At 40.8% G+C, this 18,192-nt stretch overlaps 2 protein-coding genes across 3 annotated transcripts in view; one reads left to right on the top strand and one right to left on the bottom strand.

The window, feature by feature from the left end:
- tk2 (thymidine kinase 2) overlaps window positions 1-6,302 on the bottom strand; it is a 12,192-nt gene extending 5,890 nt beyond the window's left edge. The window contains exons 1-4 of the mRNA XM_008281505.1: window positions 6,102-6,302; window positions 2,918-2,955; window positions 2,596-2,670; window positions 2,152-2,205 (exon numbers count right to left, since the gene is read on the bottom strand). Of these exons, the coding sequence (XP_008279727.1) occupies window positions 2,152-2,205; window positions 2,596-2,670; window positions 2,918-2,955; window positions 6,102-6,255 (321 nt within the window). The 5' untranslated portion in view covers window positions 6,256-6,302. The remainder of the gene's footprint in view (window positions 1-2,151; window positions 2,206-2,595; window positions 2,671-2,917; window positions 2,956-6,101) is intronic.
- aprt (adenine phosphoribosyltransferase) lies at window positions 3,691-17,430 on the top strand. 2 transcript variants are annotated; one of them, XM_008281507.1, is made up of 6 exons: window positions 3,691-3,696; window positions 7,007-7,116; window positions 11,782-11,885; window positions 13,876-14,009; window positions 14,478-14,556; window positions 16,419-17,430. In XM_008281507.1, exons 2-6 carry the CDS (start codon window positions 7,007-7,009, stop codon window positions 16,556-16,558), a joined length of 567 nt encoding a protein of 188 aa, XP_008279729.1. In that variant the 5' UTR covers window positions 3,691-3,696; the 3' UTR covers window positions 16,559-17,430. The 2 variants fall into 2 exon arrangements, with proteins under 2 accessions (XP_008279729.1, XP_008279728.1); XM_008281506.1 differs by lacking the exon at window positions 3,691-3,696 and having other exon boundaries at window positions 6,914-7,116.
- The last annotated feature ends 762 nt before the right edge of the window (window positions 17,431-18,192 follow it).

Here is an 18,192-nt window from a genome sequence, read left to right as displayed (position 1 = left end):
AATTGAATTGAATTGAATTGAAAATGTTTTTGAAGATCCTCAGATCCAACTACAAACACAAAGAGAACTGAACTTGCGCAAGTTTCTTGAAGACAGTTCATCCAAAAGCCTTTTTCCAGTTTTGACAAGTGGGGAGTCCCAGAGAGTCCAGCTCCTGCTGGGTTGGGCTGTTAGCACCTGGACAGTAGTAGAGGTCACAAGTGAGTCCCTAAAGCAGCCAGCCATCCTGTGAGTCACGGAGGTTGGCTGGCTAGAGCTGTGAGTGGAAGCTGCCTGTGTGTGGAGGGCCGACACAACTCATATTATAGAGCACCCACTAACTGTATACAACAGATAGATATAGCCACCGTAATGCCACTTATTAGTTGCTGTGGACATCTATTTTGAAGCCTGTAGTTTGGTATTTGGTTCTTTTGAAAACAGGCATAGAACTGACGGACACTTGTGACACAGTGATACACTAGAAAGCTTTTAACGACAGCGTGGCCCCACTCTGAACACCTCCTGCCTGACCAGGTGCTTCACTCCACCTGGGACCTGCCTGCTTCGCCTTGTAATGACTGCAAAGAAATTGGTAACTTAGTTTTGGATAAATATTTGATTTATGCATTTAATGTCTGCACTTCTATTTTAAATTTGTAAATCATTTAGTTTATTTAAGATTTCTCTGTACTTTGAATTACCCTTTGTGTGAAATGTGTTCTACAAATAAAGCTATCTTATCCTGCCTCGCCATGTTTAACAAAATGAATGTCATGTTGTGTTCAAGAAGCCTTTTAGGTGAAATGTCTTTAATAAACTGAAATCCAGTGGATATTTTAAAGATCCCTATAACAAAAATCTTTTTTGTTTGTTGTCTTTTGTGTTTTGGTTTTGTTAACATGGAGTTTTTTGTATGCTGGTATACATATGATGAGTGATCAAGATGGCTGAGCATTTCCACCTTGAAACAACAATACACCAACCACTGTCTGAAATAACCCTTACTCAGCCTTTGAGGGTTTCATGTGTAACAAATCTAAGAAACCAACCCTGTCACCTTGTGGACTGGGGCGTACCTTATCATTATTCTTCTTTATAATCGGTGTTCAGCTCGAAAATATCCAACTCAATACTGTAATATCAGACCATGCCACTGTGCAGCATATAGAAGATTTACAGTGTTTTAGCAGTGTCATAGTCCAGCTAGTAAGCTCCGGCTGCAGCGAGCTAGGAGGAGAAAGTGACGAGAGAGAGGCAGAGACTGTGTAGATCTTCATGAAGCAAACTTCTAAGCATGCAACTTTGATACGGAGATGAGTTTTTAGTTGATAAATCAATAACTGCACATTTACTTAAAAAGCTATGCTCTCTGGATCCACTCTAAAATTATTTTAAGCTTTGACATCACTTAAACTGTCTCACATCAGGTGTCACACAGCAGCCCTTTTCAGACATGCTTCATAAATCTGTAAAAGTCCCAGCCTTCTATCATTTAGACACAGGTCACTTTGACGTTGATGCTTTATTCACACACATCCACCACATCGAGAGGGACACCCACGGTTTGTTATACACGCAAGACTGGACAGTACAAGTGACATAATGCATAATAATGCACTAATAAAAGACTAGATGTAAATCCGTCATTGAACAAATGATTTAACTGCAGCTAATAAACTGTGGCTGTGTGTCTGGCTGATAAGAGCAAAAGCACATTATAACTGCCCTTTAGATCCTGATCAATCCTATCCCCATGTCTGCTATAATGTTTTATTATTATCATTATTATTACTCTTCTGCTGTTCAATGTGCATAAATGCCCACAATTCTCTGGCTTTGGAGATGCTCCTAGAGGTCCTACAGACTGTCTTTTGTACTCTTTATGATGTTGCTGGACCAAGTTAATACTAGCATGTGGAAACAGCCTTGCCCAAATCAAGTTGCACAACTGGAAATGCGTTCCTTTTTTGTTGCTATCTGTTAATGCAGTTCAGACTTGTGCTGTGTTGAAAGTGACCCGGAAATGTTACTGTGTCCAACTCCCTAAGAATGCTGCCATGTATTTTACAGAAAAATGACCAGCGTGCCTCTGACATGAAGCAGACACATTTGGATGCTGCAAGATTAAGAGAAAGGAGAGCAAATCTAAAAGAGGCTAATGTACATTACCAGAGGGTTGTGACCCCAAACATTCCTCCACTTCGAGACTGGTTCTGTAAGGACCTGGAGCAAACAACAGAGGAGAGGAATACTGCATCAGTGAACACGTCCTGAATCATGACTAGGCAAGAACAACTTACTCTGCTGAAACCTGGATTCACAACTGAGTTTTCAGTGTGCGGTTGGTTTTTTAATTAGTCCTTGAATTTTTTATCTTTACTGATATTTAACAACCTACATTTTGAGGAAAGTTGTGAGACTCAAAGTATTTAGTCAAAGGAAAGAGGCACACAGGGTGTAAATGCTAAAATAGAAAAAAGATGTTTAAACTCAAAGGCCACAACTTTCACAATGTTACAAGTCAGTAGAACTACAATATACCCTGGTGGAAGTGTATGCACACACATCTGCACAATGGACAACACTGCTGAATACAGACTTTGCTTTGATTACCTCTATATTGCTTGTTTTGCTGAAATACTCCAGACATGTTGTTTTACCGCTGGCAATGTTCCCCTCAATACAGATCTGAAAACAGTGAAAGAGAGACAGTACAACAGGCCTGCTCACAGTAATGATGACGAGCAAGAAGCACATAAGGATAATCTCAAGTATGTCTGTATTTCAGCCTGTGAAGCATGAAGAATTAGATTTTATCATTATGGAAAACAAATCCCACTAGGACACTGAGTGAGCATTATGAATTTGATCATGTTCAAGTACACACAGCTGTGTAAAGAATGAATGCAAGGAAAACTAAATCTCAGAGGCTCACCACTGCTTTCTTATCCTCTCCATTTCGTGCCAGCTTCCCTGGGAAGGAAGACAGCATTATAAGACTTCACTTCCCAGAACTCCTACTGCTGGCCTCCTTCAGGTCAGAGCAAGGTCAGGAGGAGGGACAGATGCTACAACGGCCAACAGATGACGTAGAGCGTGTGAGTAGGTTAGGAGCTTATAGTTCTGGCTCTAGTTTAGGACGCTTGAATGGAAATGAAACTGACGTTAATATAATATACATATATACCTGCCATTTGAGAAACAAGGTAAAAATAGTTCATCTTTTCTCTTTCCTTTTCTTTCTTTCTCCACTCAGTATGGATACGAAGAGCGACTGTACTGAGTCACTGTTACATCTTATCCAATCTGCTGACTACATATGACAACACAATGACCAAGGGTACTGACAGACGGTAATGTAGACAGGAGTTAGTCAAAGCAATGAAGTGAAGTGTTAGTGTACAGGAATCCTAAGAGCTTAGTGCACTGCAGCTTGAGAAAACAGATGAAAATAGACAAAACACAAGCAAACTAAACAGGTTCTTCTCCAATTAGCCTGCACATGTAGCATTTAGACAGAGTCTGCAAGCTAAGGAAGCACTACCACATAAATAAACAACTGAATACAGAGGAGAAATCTAGATGGACTCAGTTAGGACACATTGTTCAATGCCACGGAGACTAGTGAAGATATGGATGTCAACTATCAAACAGTGCTGCTGAAAACAAGGTGAGCAGAACAAGCCATGGAGACTGCACAGAGTAACTTTATGTGTAGCAGTAACAGAGCTGACAAGGAGTTTTCCCATTTGTCTTCCTCAAAATAACACTCAAGACCTTCCTCCTATTTGTGTTTCACTTTTAAGACTTCCTAAACTTTAAGAAAAAGCAGTTAGGTATAATATAGAATCCCTTTCACCCCGTTTGTTGTGCACAGCGTTATCTAGAGGTAGCTCTTCTAATGCCCACCTCGATTGGAGATGACAAAGTGTCTCAATTCGAGATATTTGAAAAAGTGAAAATTTTGAAAAAAACAAAAACAAAAAACAAAAACATCTAAAGGATTCCAACAGATACCAAAATATCTGACATCTATTATGAATTCTGTGATCCTATCAAGTGCTTTAGGTAAAGAGACATTTATGTGAAAAGCAAATTAGTCATCGTAGTCTCTTATTTATATGTCAACCATCTGTTAATCTTCTGTTAACAATCAGTTGCATATTTGTCAAGTTGTTTTCAAAGAAACTCAATACTTGTGTTTCAGAGTTACAGTCTGAGTGCTGCCTAGAGAACTGTGAGATGCGTCTGTTTTGTACAAAAACAGTCAAATGTAGAGATCTCGGGTCCTGTCAGGTTTGGAGTTTCATTTTGAAGAGGCTCCCTGGTCCACTTATGGAGTATAACCGAGGCTGCAGGCCCTTCTAAAGAGAGGCCTGAGTCTTGTCTCAAGGAAGCTGTTCTGTCTAAAGAATGTGGGACTTGGAGTTTTACATGTTTGGAAAGTAATAACGGTGTAAAACACACTCCATGTGTGTTAATTAAAAAATAAAAATGTACAACATCAGTACAGTCTCTTCACATTCTGCTACATTGTGAATTGAATTATAAGTAAATTTAAACTGAACGTTATCATGGACACTGTTCTGCTCATCTGACAGAGATCAGAGAATACTGCGATATGTTTTTTTTTAAAAACAAGCAAACAAACAAACAAAAAAACCACAACACAATGGACAGGGGATCCAGCTGCGTCACGTCACATTTAACTGCCGTCGCTTTAAAACAACAGCTCCAAGGGGAGGATGTCTCATTTCTGCATCAACTCCTGTCTCCTGGCCCTCCCTGCTCGCCTCTGTTGTGGGAGGGACCAAGATGAGCGAGTCAGGACAGCCTTGCATCGTAGCCATCAGTTTCAAGTCAATAAAATACGAGTCACAGCTGGATCATCTGTCTATTGTTTTGTTATAACCTACTGATAGATTTTATCACCTCTGTCAGTATTCTTATAACTTATAGTTTGTATTTACTTATAACTGAATTAAGGACGCAGCACAATGGGAAGAGAATTAGGTTCATTTCACTAATTGCAGCCTCCTCATCTCCTCTGTGCTCCAGCCCGTCGCCCACAACACAATCTTGGTCCGCCATCACAAGCAACGTGTCAATTCCTAAAATGCACCTCGAGACTTGAAAATCAAGGAAGCTTGCTGGAGGAGGTATGAGCGAGGAGGCACGGGTGTGTCCTTGCTGTGTCCTTGATGAAGTCTCTGCTGCACCCTTCCACATAAAAGAGGTGACCCAGCTGGAATACACAAACTATGTCGGGACCAGGACTGACAAATGTGTGTTTATATGACATATAGCACCCAGTGGTTGATGTTCTTTCAATACCTGCTGCCTCGAGTCCTCTGTCCTCATCTCCCCCTCTCACGTCTCTGCTGAGAGGGACTAAAACACTGGAGGAGTTGAGGAAAAGAATCAAGGATGTTTTTTTATTAGTGAAATGGGATGAGGGCGTCCAGCTGCGTCGCCTTTAATGTGTCCCAGGGGCAGAAACGGCTTCATGAGGACACAGTGAGGATGCATCTGATCGTAATCGCTCAGCAGCCTCCTCCATCCTCGTTCATCTTTCCTTCATATGCGTTTTAGGAACTGAGACCACCTCTATGACGGTGCACTGGGACGGAGGTCCAGGACATGGGCAGGAAGACACAAGACACAAAACAATGAGTCTGAATTATAAATAAGCTCAGGTGTGTCCTTGAAGTCTTTTCATAAAAACATGAGGCATACAGCTAGAATACACCAACCAGCCAGCAGCAGGAGCCACAAATGTGGATTGTTAAAACTTAAAATATCACTCTTTCGTGTGCCACCACTCCTGTATTATTCACCGCACATGTGTAGAATAAAAAGTCAAAACGTTGAGCAAACTGGGCCATGCCTCCCTGTAATGCACTGCGTTGAGCCTGAGATAAACACGCAACAGGAAGTCAAGCCGCGGCGTCGATCAGAGAGCAGCTCGTCTGACCTGCTGCTGGGTCAGGTTAGAGTCAGAGTTAGAGTCAGGTTAGAGTCGGGCTGCTGGCTGACTAGGTGAGTCCAAATAAGCTTTTCAAATGCATCGGGAGTCGGGACAGATATAGCGGTAGGCAGCATCACTAGGCACCACCGACCTGAAGCAGCGCTGCTGGACGCGGAGCTCCGGACCGGTCTTCCGCTCACAGCCGCTGGCCGGCTCGGTGTCTGACATCCAGCAAGTATCGAAGTCACAGCGAGGCGAGCAGACAGGAACCTAAAGTACGTGCCACGACCAGCTGCTGCCCACATTTCACAGCCCAAACACTCATGTAGACCTGATTCTGTCACGTGGACAAAACAGGAAGTAGAGCGACGTCTTCCTCTGGTCCAAGTGGCGCAGCGGAGATGCGCAGCGACCCCTGCCGCCCTCCAGCGTACACAATGCTGCTCCTGTCCCCCAATAATGTCTCTGTACCCTTCTCCCTGTCCCGGACGCTGTCACTGCTCTGCTGGGAAACATGAACCACTCCTTTGTCAGTCCGCTGCTGTCTGCAGGGTGACTCCAGCCTGTCCTGCATGTCTGCTGCGGATAAACTTGTCCAGCTTCAGCCCAGTTGTCTGAACTGCTGCAAATAGTGCTTAGAGGACTTGCGGCTATTTTTTTTATTTCTCTTGTTTTACGTTTGGTGAAGAGCTCAGTGTGCTGTGCTCCATGTGGAGCTGTGTCCTGTCCTCAACAGCCCTGTACAGTTGTGACTAACGGCCACTAACAGGAACCAGCTCATGTTTCAGAGAATAAACTGAGTCCGAATGAGAGGATGATCTGGAGACTAAAGGGTTTCCATTTGCTCAGAATAGTCCTTAACACTCAATAGTTTTATTGTGGAATACTTTACTGTCCTGTTTAGTGTGAGGCGTGAATCCATTTCCGACCTTAAGGATTGTGTGGTAGCAGCGTAACCTGAGCATGCGCACTTCAGTCCAGAGGAGGGCGGTGCATGGTTGGACGCTGTCAAGAAGAAAACGCGAAGTGGAGGAAAGATCAGCAGGAAGTGAGCAGATGAGCACGGTGCAGGCAGGAATGGCAGCAGGCTCTGAGTCCAAGCTCCAGCTGGTTCACAAACACATCCGGGCCTTTCCAGACTTCCCGAAGAAAGGCGTCCTGTTCAGGTAAGACATGAGGTTTGGACCACAGCAGCAGCCCTCATTTCACAGTTGTTTTGTAACGCTGCCTGGTTAGCGAGGCAGCTGATCGACATGTGGACCTCCACCGGAAGGCAGGCTGGGACACCGGGCCGCCTGTTGCCCTGGAAACAGGCGGCGGGTTGGGGGAGTGGTGGCACCAGGAGCTTCATCAGGCTGAACGATGACAGGGTCACACTGGATGCCTCTAAACAGGCCCAAACACTGTACGATGTCTAAACAACCAGCATCTAGACAAGACTTTATCCTCTGGGAGTTTCGGGGGGCAGAGCCTATCAGCTGACTCAGGATGAAGGCAGGTTCAGCTGGACAGGTAACCAGTCTATCACAGGGCTACACAGAGAGACAGACAAACAACCACACTCACATTCACACCTACAGACAATTTAGAATCACCAGTTAACCTCAACATGTATTTGGACTGTGGAATGTTTAAACAATTTTAGTGAAAGTTAAGATAAGGTAAAACTTTGTTAGTCCCAAAGGAAATTATTTTACCAGTCATTGTTCAAAAAACAAACAAACTACATAACATGATAAATAATACTAGCAGTGATTCTGAGGTAGCAAAGTAATAAAACATGACGATGAAATGGCATTACACTGAAACTGAGAAAAGTCATACTGCAAAGGATTCTGATGGCATAGTTCAGATTTAAACGTCCCATGTTTCAGCTGTTTTTACTGCAAAGGGCAGGAATTAGGAGTTTAGGTCTCATGGCGTCCTCCGCTGCACCTCACTGTTCTCAGTCTTCAGCTGAAGCTGCTCTGATGAGACACCGATGTGGCTGCAGGGAGTGAGAGGCTGTTTCCTCAGCATTGTCTATGTGGACATCGAGGTACCTGTAGTCCTCAACAATGTCCACCTGTGTTCCCGCGATGGTGACTGGTGAGTGGACCTGTTCCTCCTGAAATCCACCACCAACTCCTTAGTTGTTGTGATGTTGACTTGTAGGTGGTGGAGTTCGCACCACTCCACCACAGTCCTGTACTCAGCCTCCTGCCCCTGCTGACACAGCCCCACTATGTCATCCTTCAACTTGTGCAGATGCCAGGACTAGGAGCAATATCTGAAGTGGTGGTGCTCTAATCACAAGGTTGGTGGTTCGATCCCCTCCACAGTTGACGTGTCCTTGGACAAGACACTAAACCTGAAGTTGCTCCCGATGGGAGGCAGCACCTTGCATGGCAGTTCAGTGACCACTGGTGTCTGAATGTGTGTGTGAATGGGTGAATGAGAAAACATTGTGAAGCGCTTTAGGTATCATGAAGGTAGAAGGATCCGTATTGAACAACCTGAAAGAAAACAATGAGGTTTAAAGCAGCGTTACTGTCAAGCTGACAGTGATAGGTAAAGTGAAACAAGGCCTTTCAGGTTCAGAGGACAGCACTTTCTTGTATAAAACTGAAACAAAAATTCTTTGACATCTGCTAAAACAACAATCGACAATTTGTGTATTTTAATGATAACAAATGTAAACGTATAAATAGGTAGGAGTTATTGTTATAAATGTATAAGCCCCCAGGAAATTATAAGCATGGAGCAAGATAAATGGGTAGACCACATTAAACAAGTTGTCAAGGCAAACAGCAGAGAGAATAGGGAAAAAGAGATAAATCCACCCATGAACAGTAAGAGGAGCTCTAAGAGCAAATGGCCCAAGGATATATTATTAAGAGAAAGCTCTTTAAAATATTTTGTAAGTTGTCTAACTAGAAATCAAACACTGGTAGTCTCACTTTTAATTCAAGAAAATATAATTGTTCTTACTCTACGATCCATTTCAGTCTAACAACTATATTGACTACTGCTTTATTGGATTAAGTATGGTGCATTTGAACTGGCTAAATTAATGGATGGTTTAGGTTATCTGAATAAATCGTGTGTATTGTTTGCATACATGCACGTTAAACTCAGTATCACACTTTACCAACAAAACGTCCCAGTCACCTAGAACAGTATATTTGATCAGAGGGTGAAAGATTGAATTTATGTAGCTATAACATGGCAAATAGAATTTCTAACTTTAATTGACTGTAGGCTTGTTGATGAGGACCTATTCAAATATAAAAGAAACCAACAACATTTGCTTCAGATGTACTGGCCAAACAGTTTGAAGAGAAATTTGCCAAAAATTCTCCCACTTTGCCTGAGTTACTGTTATGAACAGCATTTTTAATTAGCTCTGCAGTTTCTATACCATCAAACTGCACATATTTGCTATTGCCAAATAACAAACAGTTCGGTTGACTCAGTTACGTGTTTATTGTAGTACCTGTAAGTCAAGCTGTGGTTAGTCAGTTTGGGCCTTAGGTCAGAGAGCACATTAACCTCCCCTCTTCTCATTTTAACGGCTAAATATTCACCTGCACAGAGTAAGCAAATGATACCAGTGCTTTTGTTCAGGACCTTGTTCCTGTTATGGTGAAATCAGCTGCAAGCTCTGGTAAACAGCAGGTGCGACAGGAAGGAATATGGATGTGTGATAAATGGAAACACCTGAATGTTTCTGTCCTGCAGTGAGGGATGTGGTGGCTCTGTCATGCTGTGGGAGGGGCCATTTGTTGGTCCATTTGTCCCCTTACAGGGGAAGGGTCACTGGAAATCAGCATCACACTATTATGAGCGATCATCTGTAGTGTACAATGAAACATTCTGTCCTGATGGGAGTGGTCTCTTCTAGGATAGCGGCATCTCCATCCATAGGCCCTACTCTTACTTATTGATCCAGTATTTTAATGGAATGATTTTTGTTTCTGTTTGGAATTTTCTAAGAGAAAAAAAGGGGGAAAAAAGTTAACATTCTTTTAATTTGTCTGTTTAAAAAATATATTGTCTTTATATTTTCATTTTATTATTAAAAAATGAATGCAGGACATTTTATTGCCAGAGTTCTTACCCTGCAGCCCCCAAATGACCAAATGTGCCCTGCTTTGAGCTCTCGAACAGAATTTTTCAATAACAGTAATGTTCTGTTCATTTCAGTTTGAATAAGCACACTCATAGGTAAACAGCCAGCTGGCCAATGGTTGAATTTATTCTAGAACCCATGTTTGTATAAATTCAGTTTACTTTGTTTGAGGGCTCCAGGCTACTCGCATACACAACACACCTGAGGTAACAGCAAGTATTAGTGTGTTGAGTTGTTGAATAAAATGTGCAAGATAATGTTTATGCAACAGTACTAAAGTTGGAAATCTTTTTTCCTAATGCCTTCAGGACCAGTGGCTGAACTGATATCATAGGGGCATAGTGATCCTCTGGTATTTAATAATTTAGCCCCCCGGGCCCGTTTAATGCTGGGTTTTGGGGCCCAACATTAACCCTGAAATGGTTTGATAAGCATGAACGTAGGCTGTGGCCTTCACGCTTCTCAACCTATTTACACATCTGTGGGAGATTTGGACTAATCTGTTAGCGCAGTCTACGACTATTGGATATCACAATTGCAAACTGAATTGTTTGGAAATCAGACTTTTATATATTAGCGTTTATAAATGCAGCCACTGGAATTGTTCACTTTGGAGGCCGTATCAAACTGCCAGTCCTGAACATGTACCATTAGCACTTGTTAGCCTCCCATTAATGTTATAATGTACAGTGGTACCACTTTTATCTTATCCCAAGCCTCATTTACTGTGTTTTGCTCCTTAAAAATGAGCTTTCATATATAGTACCAATACATCTGTGGTATCTGTATATCTGCTGATGAAATCGGTGGGCTGATAAATTGGTCAGGTGTCAATCAAAACAATAAATAGAAGTATTTTGGAGGACTGGTGTTCCACCCCTTCAGTAGAATTCTAGAGACTTGTAGAATCAATCATTGCTCATCACATCTTTATGCTTCATGGTGGCAAACACATGCAGAAACCATCTGTTCATGATCTCTGTCTCTCACGTAGGGTTGTTAAGTTATTAGGGTCCGATCACTACAGTGCATAGGACCCTATTGTGACCCTTGTGATAATTTTTGTACCAACTTTTGAAATGCGATTTTGAGGGCCTAAATATGCACGAAAACTCACCAAAATCGCCACACACATCAGGACTGGCGACAATTTTGATATTTTAAGGGATATTTTATCAACATTACCTCAGTATAACACAACTAATGAGCTCAATAAAAGATCGAGAAATTCCACTAGTTAAGTTTTGATAAAACCATTTCAGGTAATGGCAAACATAATAATCATGAAGCTGGTTAACATACAACTAAATGGTATGGCATCAAAGCAAACAGTGGTGAGTTGAAGAAAAACTAATAAATGAACCATATTCTAGTTGGTTCAATGCATTTTTTTGTGTACTACATAATTCTGTCTGTATTGTTTAATAGTTTTGAAGTTTTTGGTATTGCTATACACTTTAGAAAATAGTATAATAACCCTTAATGAAATGCATTTTCTAAATTTCTGACTGGTACTGTATGTATTTCATAACATATTTTTAGCCACTACATACTTTAGTCTCCCCACCAGGTAAACTGCTTGAAGAATACATTAAATATACGACAGACATTTGTAAACAGCTCACCTCCCTTGGAAATGTACTCTTACAGTATAAATCATATATTGGTATCTGTTTTAAATGACTGGATAATATTAACGTAATGTGTGTGAATCCCACAGAGATATTTGTCCCATCCTGAAGGATGCAGCTGCTCTCACAGCAGTAATCGACTTGTTTGAGGAACATGTGAGGATCAGTCACCAGCAGGTTGATCTGATTGTAGGTAAGAAAACAAAGCAAATCCCTTTTAATGTAAACTGGTATACCTGATGAGCCTTAAAGGAACAGTCTAAGTGAAGTGATGTCAGTATCTTTAAAAAGTACTTATGGCACACCTTGTTACGGCATGCCGTCGATCAAAAATTCACTCAAAAACTGCTGCATCATTAGATGCAGCAAAAAAGCTAATGACCCTATCAAATGGCCCTGTGTGTTTCATACAGCAGGTTTGGTTTTGACTAGGGACAGACTGATTATTGACCTGACTGATTATCGTGGCTGATATCTGGCATATTTCCAATTATCGGTATCTGTGTTTTTATTGGCCGATTATCAATAAATTAAATGCACTACTTCAGGCCTGATGCAGCCTCCTCTCTCTGTCTGTCGTCACTCTGTGGACTCAGAAATGTCTCTCAAGGAGAGACTGCAAAAACTGAACAATTAACACAAGGAAATTAGCTTCTCTCACAGTGGCTAAGGCTATGCTAACGGCTAGCCTGATGGATGAGTGTACTTTCAGCTTGTGTTATTTGTCCCACAGGTTAGCACCGTCACCTCACAGCTAGAAGACCCCTGGTTTGATTGGGCCTGGGGTCTTTCTGTGTGGAGTTTGCATGTTCTCTCCAGGTTCTCCAGCTTCCTCCCACAGTCCTTAAACATGTTTAGGTTAATTGGTGATTCTAAATTGTCCGTAGGTGTGCTTGTCTGTCTCTCTGTGTAGCTCTGTGATAGACTGGTTACCTCCGATTTTGGTTCCTTCCTACGGTGCCAACCGTTTGCTCGGATGGAGTCTGAAGGCTACTTTGGAGTGTTGGGTTCTCTGTTTAAATTTGTACGGTCTTCACCTTACTATGTTAAGTGCTGTGTGATGACAAACATTGTGAATTGCGGTATATAAATAAAATTGAATTGAATTGAACTGACCTGTCCAGGGTGTCCCCTGCCTTCACCCTGAGTCAGCTGGGATAGGCTCCAGCCCCCCATGACCCTAGTGAGGATTAAGATATATAGATAATGGATGGATGGATGATCAGATACTGAATGGCCCCATTTTTGTGAGCTTATACTGGTAACTCTCAGCAAACCTGCATCATCTCTGCCAGCTGTCTAACATGTAGTTGTGTATTTTAGTGAGATATCTAGCCATAAAATGAACTAGACTCAGACCATAACACCCCTCTGTGCCCGTACACTCAAGAAGAGTGATTACCAGACAAGTCTTACATCTAAATATGATAAAGGCCTGGTCGCCATGGAAACATGGTCTGGGACTTTCTATACAGGGTTCAACATTATCCCTTCAGTTGTTCTGTCTGTACATCCCTCTCCTTCTCTCTTGATTGTTGGTCTTGTTAGTGCACACATGCACACTTAATTAGAAAAGAAGGACTCATTAGCCCTCTTGGACTAGAACACTAAACCACTGCTCAACAGAGAAATTACAATAATGCTTTAGAGTTTAGAGAATCTTTGATAAAGGCCTGGTCTTCCAGTGTGAGAGCATTATTTATTTATTTTTTCCCGATTTTGTAAAGCTTTAAACGCAAGCTACACCATATATCTTCAGTCTAAAATGTTTTACAGACTGACCTTGATTAAATGTAACTATAAAACAAAAAACTGTAAGATTACACAGGTCAAGAGTCCCCTTTAACGTGACACGTTTATATGTTGAATGTCTGAAATGGAGATCATATATGTGGAATCAATATGTGACAACTTTTTCTTGTACTATAAGCAATAAACTCACCTCAGTCAGGTCAGTAGTAAAAACTGAGGTACAATGGAACAGTTTGTTGCAGAACGATCTTATTGTACCAGTAATGGGAAATACCAAATTTTGAAGAGGGACCAGCTTCCTGATTTTTGCAATTACTGTCTAAATTAAGAATGTACCTGTACCTTCATTATTCAGACTTGTCCTGCCCTAATGTATCTTTCTCATGTGCACTGCTGTGACTGTCTCATTTCTGTTGTTTGTGTATGTGCAGGCTTAGATGCTCGAGGCTTTCTGTTTGGGCCTTTGCTTGCCCAGAGACTGGGTGTTGGCTTTGTCTTGATCAGAAAGAAAGGTAAACTGCCTGGAGCCACAGTGTCTGTGTCTTACGATTTGGAGTATGGCAAGGTAAAGCACCAACACTCATTCTGTTTATAATCCCTTACTATCTAGAGAGTCACTGATTTTTTTTTTTTTGCATACACTGTCCCTAAAGCTCCTGTAATCGTGACATTGATCTTTGTTAAATTTTGCTGAGATATTATACAGTACAGTGTTACTGGGCCTGTGGGCAGGAATTTGTGGTTGCACCACAATTGTGTTTGTTTGACAAAATGCCACTTTATTTCATGATGCCTACCGCTGCCCCTTGAAAGACAAAGGCACAAAATGAGCTATTACAGCAGAACCTGAGTCAGTTTCTATTTTAATGGAATAGTTGGCCACATCAGGCCACATGTTTTTTGTTTTTTTTTACAGAGAACTTAACTGTCTCCTTATTGTTAGTTCAGTCATGAACAGTTTGACTCAACGGTGCAAGAACCAATCAGCCTTCAGTCACAGTTTTTTCTAAGAACCCTACTTGTGGTTCTCCAGGCAGAAGCAGAAGTCCAGGAAGATGCAGTGGCTGCAGGACAGAAGGTTCTGATCATTGATGACCTTCTGGCTACTGGAGGTAAGGACTTTGCCCTGCTTCTGTTTGTAACCACTAGTGTGACTAGTCTCACTGTTCACAAACAGGCAAAACATGTCACGTTAAATATTTTCTTGACTCATACTTTATTCTTCTGCTTTTACTACTAAATTTGAGAATTCTTCTTACATTGTGGACGGTCATCAAGAAGCCGTTTATTGTTGCGTTTATTGTAAAATCTTTACGGAAGTTAATTCTCTGAGTTAAACTCAGTAGATCCCTTTATGTGTGGTCATTTTTATTTTAAATAAGAGTATTTGATTTAAGGGACACTTGATCGTTTTGGTTGTTTATTTTTTTTTAAATCACACTCCTGATAACTGTTCAGCTTCTTCAGTGATTAGATTAGTTACACTAATCACACTTATTGTCTTGTTTATCTTTGTTGTTTTATTTTCCGTCTGATGTTTAGTGAATGTGTGTCTTTTGGTGCTAATATCTGTAACGGCTGATTTTATATTCATATTTCAATCATTTTTAAATGAATGCAATCCTATGTGCGTACAGACTAAACTCTTTTTGAACCTACTCAATAGTCCTTGGTGATAAAATGAATATATAGACTCTACATCAATAGCAATAAGAAAACTGATAGTGTTTGATAGTTTCACTTAAATTCATTAAATGCAAACCGACATGAAAACACGTTTGGTTGCCTGAACAAATCCCAAGCATGCTCCCTCCCTGGTTCACAACAGTTGCTCTCTGCGTGTCATCAGTCCAGTTCACCCGTCTGCACCCTGCAGACTTCTCCTGCTGCAGGCTGTGGTGGCCCTTGCGAGATGGACTTAATGGTCAAAAAACACACAAGTGTACAGACTGAGGCCATGAATAAGAACGCAATATTTTATGCAGTTAATACTATAATTAAAAGAGAAAGTTATGCTGATGCTTATACAAAAGACCAAAAATATGACTAGAAAAAAAAGGAGTGATTTGTTTTATTAAGGGGTGCATAAAAACACGCAGACGTTAAGTTCAGTGTTATGCCTTCAGCATCCACAATGACACACTGGTGCACATTATGTAGAAGTTGTCAGATGAGCCAGAAAGAAAAAAAAAATTAATATCTTGTAAACCTGTAAGGTGGGTCAGTGGTTAGCAACGTTGCCTCGCAGCAAGAAGGTCGCCAGTTCGTGTCCCGGTGGGGACCCCTGGGATCTTTCTGTGTGGAGTTTGCATGTTCTCCCCGTGCAGCGTGGGTTCTCTGCGGGTTCTCCAGCTTCCTACCACAGTCCAAAAACATGTTGAGGTTAATTGGTGATTCTAAATTGTCCGTAGGTGTGAATGTGAGTATGCTTGGTGGTCTTTCTGTGTAGCCCTGCAATAGACTGGCGACCTGTCCAGGGTGTCCTCTGCCTTCACCCTGAGTTGGCTGGGATAGGCTCCAGTCCCCCCGCCACCCTAGTGAGGATTAAGCGGTGTATAGATAATGGATGGATGGATATCTTGTAAACTGTAATGCACAGTATGGAAATTCTACTATTTAGAATCAGTGGATTTGCTTTAGGAATTTTAACCCTTTAAACACCAGTTTGTTTACACAATTCCACGATTGTTTTTAATGAAAAGACATTAAAAATGAAGTGCTTTGAATATATTTTTTGTGTTAAATCACAGTCTGGGATTTGTAGTTGATTAGCAACAACATTAATTTTAATGCATTATTATTTAAGGAGCACACGATAAAAAATGTCACGTGACAACTTATGGTCCATGGAAAATGTCCCTTGTTGTTTATTATTCTGATCAAAGGTTGTACCTTCTGATTGGCCTAATACCTTTTATGACCCCATCTGTTAATGAATACACCTTAATATCACCAGTATCTGTGTGTGTTGCAGGAACATTGTATGCAGCCTGTGAGCTGATGAGGAAGCAGCAGGCTGAGGTTCTGGGATGCATGGTGGTCATCGAGCTCAGAGAGCTGAACGGCATTGACAAAGTGAAACCACACAGTGTGTTCTCCCTGGTCCAGTACTGAGGACTGCTGCTTTATTGTATTTTTCTCTTCATCTGTACAGAATTTTTCAGTAAGAAGGTGTCGTATCTATTTAACCTTGAGAACAGGAATGTCCTTCTGTGACTTGAAGGCTTGAAGGCCATGCAGCGCTAACAGTGTGATGGAAAAGTGAACTAGCTGTTATACTGACTGACAGAAATTAATTGTTTACTGCCAAATGAATGCTAAGTAAAGGCAATGGAAATAATGACTAAAGCTCAGGATGTTAATGTGGAGACTGAAGTGGTAATTCAACTGGATTGTTCCATTTAAAGCTGTACCGCTGTGACCATATGAGCACGACTGTCTTAAATGTAATGCAGGATTTGTGTTTTACCTTCAAACAAGACTATAAATCTATGCATAAAAGTATGTTGTCAGACTGTTATTATAAAGGGAATATGCCGTCTATATTTATACATTAAAACTGAACTACCACACAATACAGTATTTTTAAATGGAAATATTCTCCCACTCATGTGAAAAAAAGAAAATGTAAGAAAAGAAACACTGAGTTTTTGCTGATATTCTCGTATGTGATTTGCGGCTAATCGTAACATTAGCAAACTTGTTGGACACTGTGTAAGGGATGCTACGACTCTTCTTTACTTGTCCTCCATGTTATGTCACATTTTAACACTGACCATCATATCCCCTTATGTGTAGGTGTTGTGATCACTACTTAAATTTTACATTACAATGACTATATTCCAAATATTAGGTTATTTTGATGTACTCTGACATTTAAGTATTTTATAAATTATCATTAAGCTAATAATAAGAACTGCTATGCAAATGTGTTCTGTCTTTCAGCTCTTAAATTCAATAAACTTTGTATGATTTAAACCTCAAAATGTAGGAAAACAAACTTTCTCCAGATCCACTACTACTTCACCACTCATGACACCTCTTCTCCTTTCTCTTGTTAAGTTATTACTGTCAAGATTGACCATTAGTTTTAGTTAATGCAGTCATTACTTTTGTCGTATGCAGGGATTACAAACATATGGTGAAAAAGATACCTGAAGTTGGAATATCAAATGTGACAGCGCAATGTAACCATCTAACCAAGGTTTGTGCTAGTATACAGTTAAATAAGTAGTAAATTCTATTACTCAGATAGTCAGATCTTTTATTACAGACAGCAAGACAAATGTTAAGTTGCAAATGTTTATTTTTTATTCAGTACAGACCAAAAGTTTGGACACACCTTCTCATTCAAATAGTTTTCTTTATTTTCATAACTATGAATATTGTAGATTCACACTGAAGGCATCAAAACTATGAATTAACACAATGTGGAAATATGTACTTAACAAAAAAAGTGTAAAACAACTGAAAATATGTCTTATATTCTAGTTTCTTCAAAGTAGCCACCTTTTACTGTGATTACTGCTTTGCACACACTCTGCATTCTCTTGATGAGCTTCAAGAGGTCGGCACCTGAAATGGTCTTCACTTCACAGGTGTGCCCTGTCAGGTTTAATAAGTGGAATTTCTTGCCTTATAAATGGGGTTGGGACCCTCAGTTGTGTTGTGCAGAAGTCAGGTGGATACACAGCTGATAGTCCTACTGTATAGACTGTTAGAATTTGTATTATGGCAAGAAAAAAACA

The sequence above is a fragment of the Stegastes partitus genome, unplaced genomic scaffold (genome assembly GCF_000690725.1).
Source record: "Stegastes partitus isolate 25-593 unplaced genomic scaffold, Stegastes_partitus-1.0.2 Scaffold235, whole genome shotgun sequence".
Classification (NCBI taxonomy): domain Eukaryota; kingdom Metazoa; phylum Chordata; class Actinopteri; family Pomacentridae; genus Stegastes; species Stegastes partitus.
This window is presented reverse-complemented; position numbering and strand designations above follow the sequence as displayed.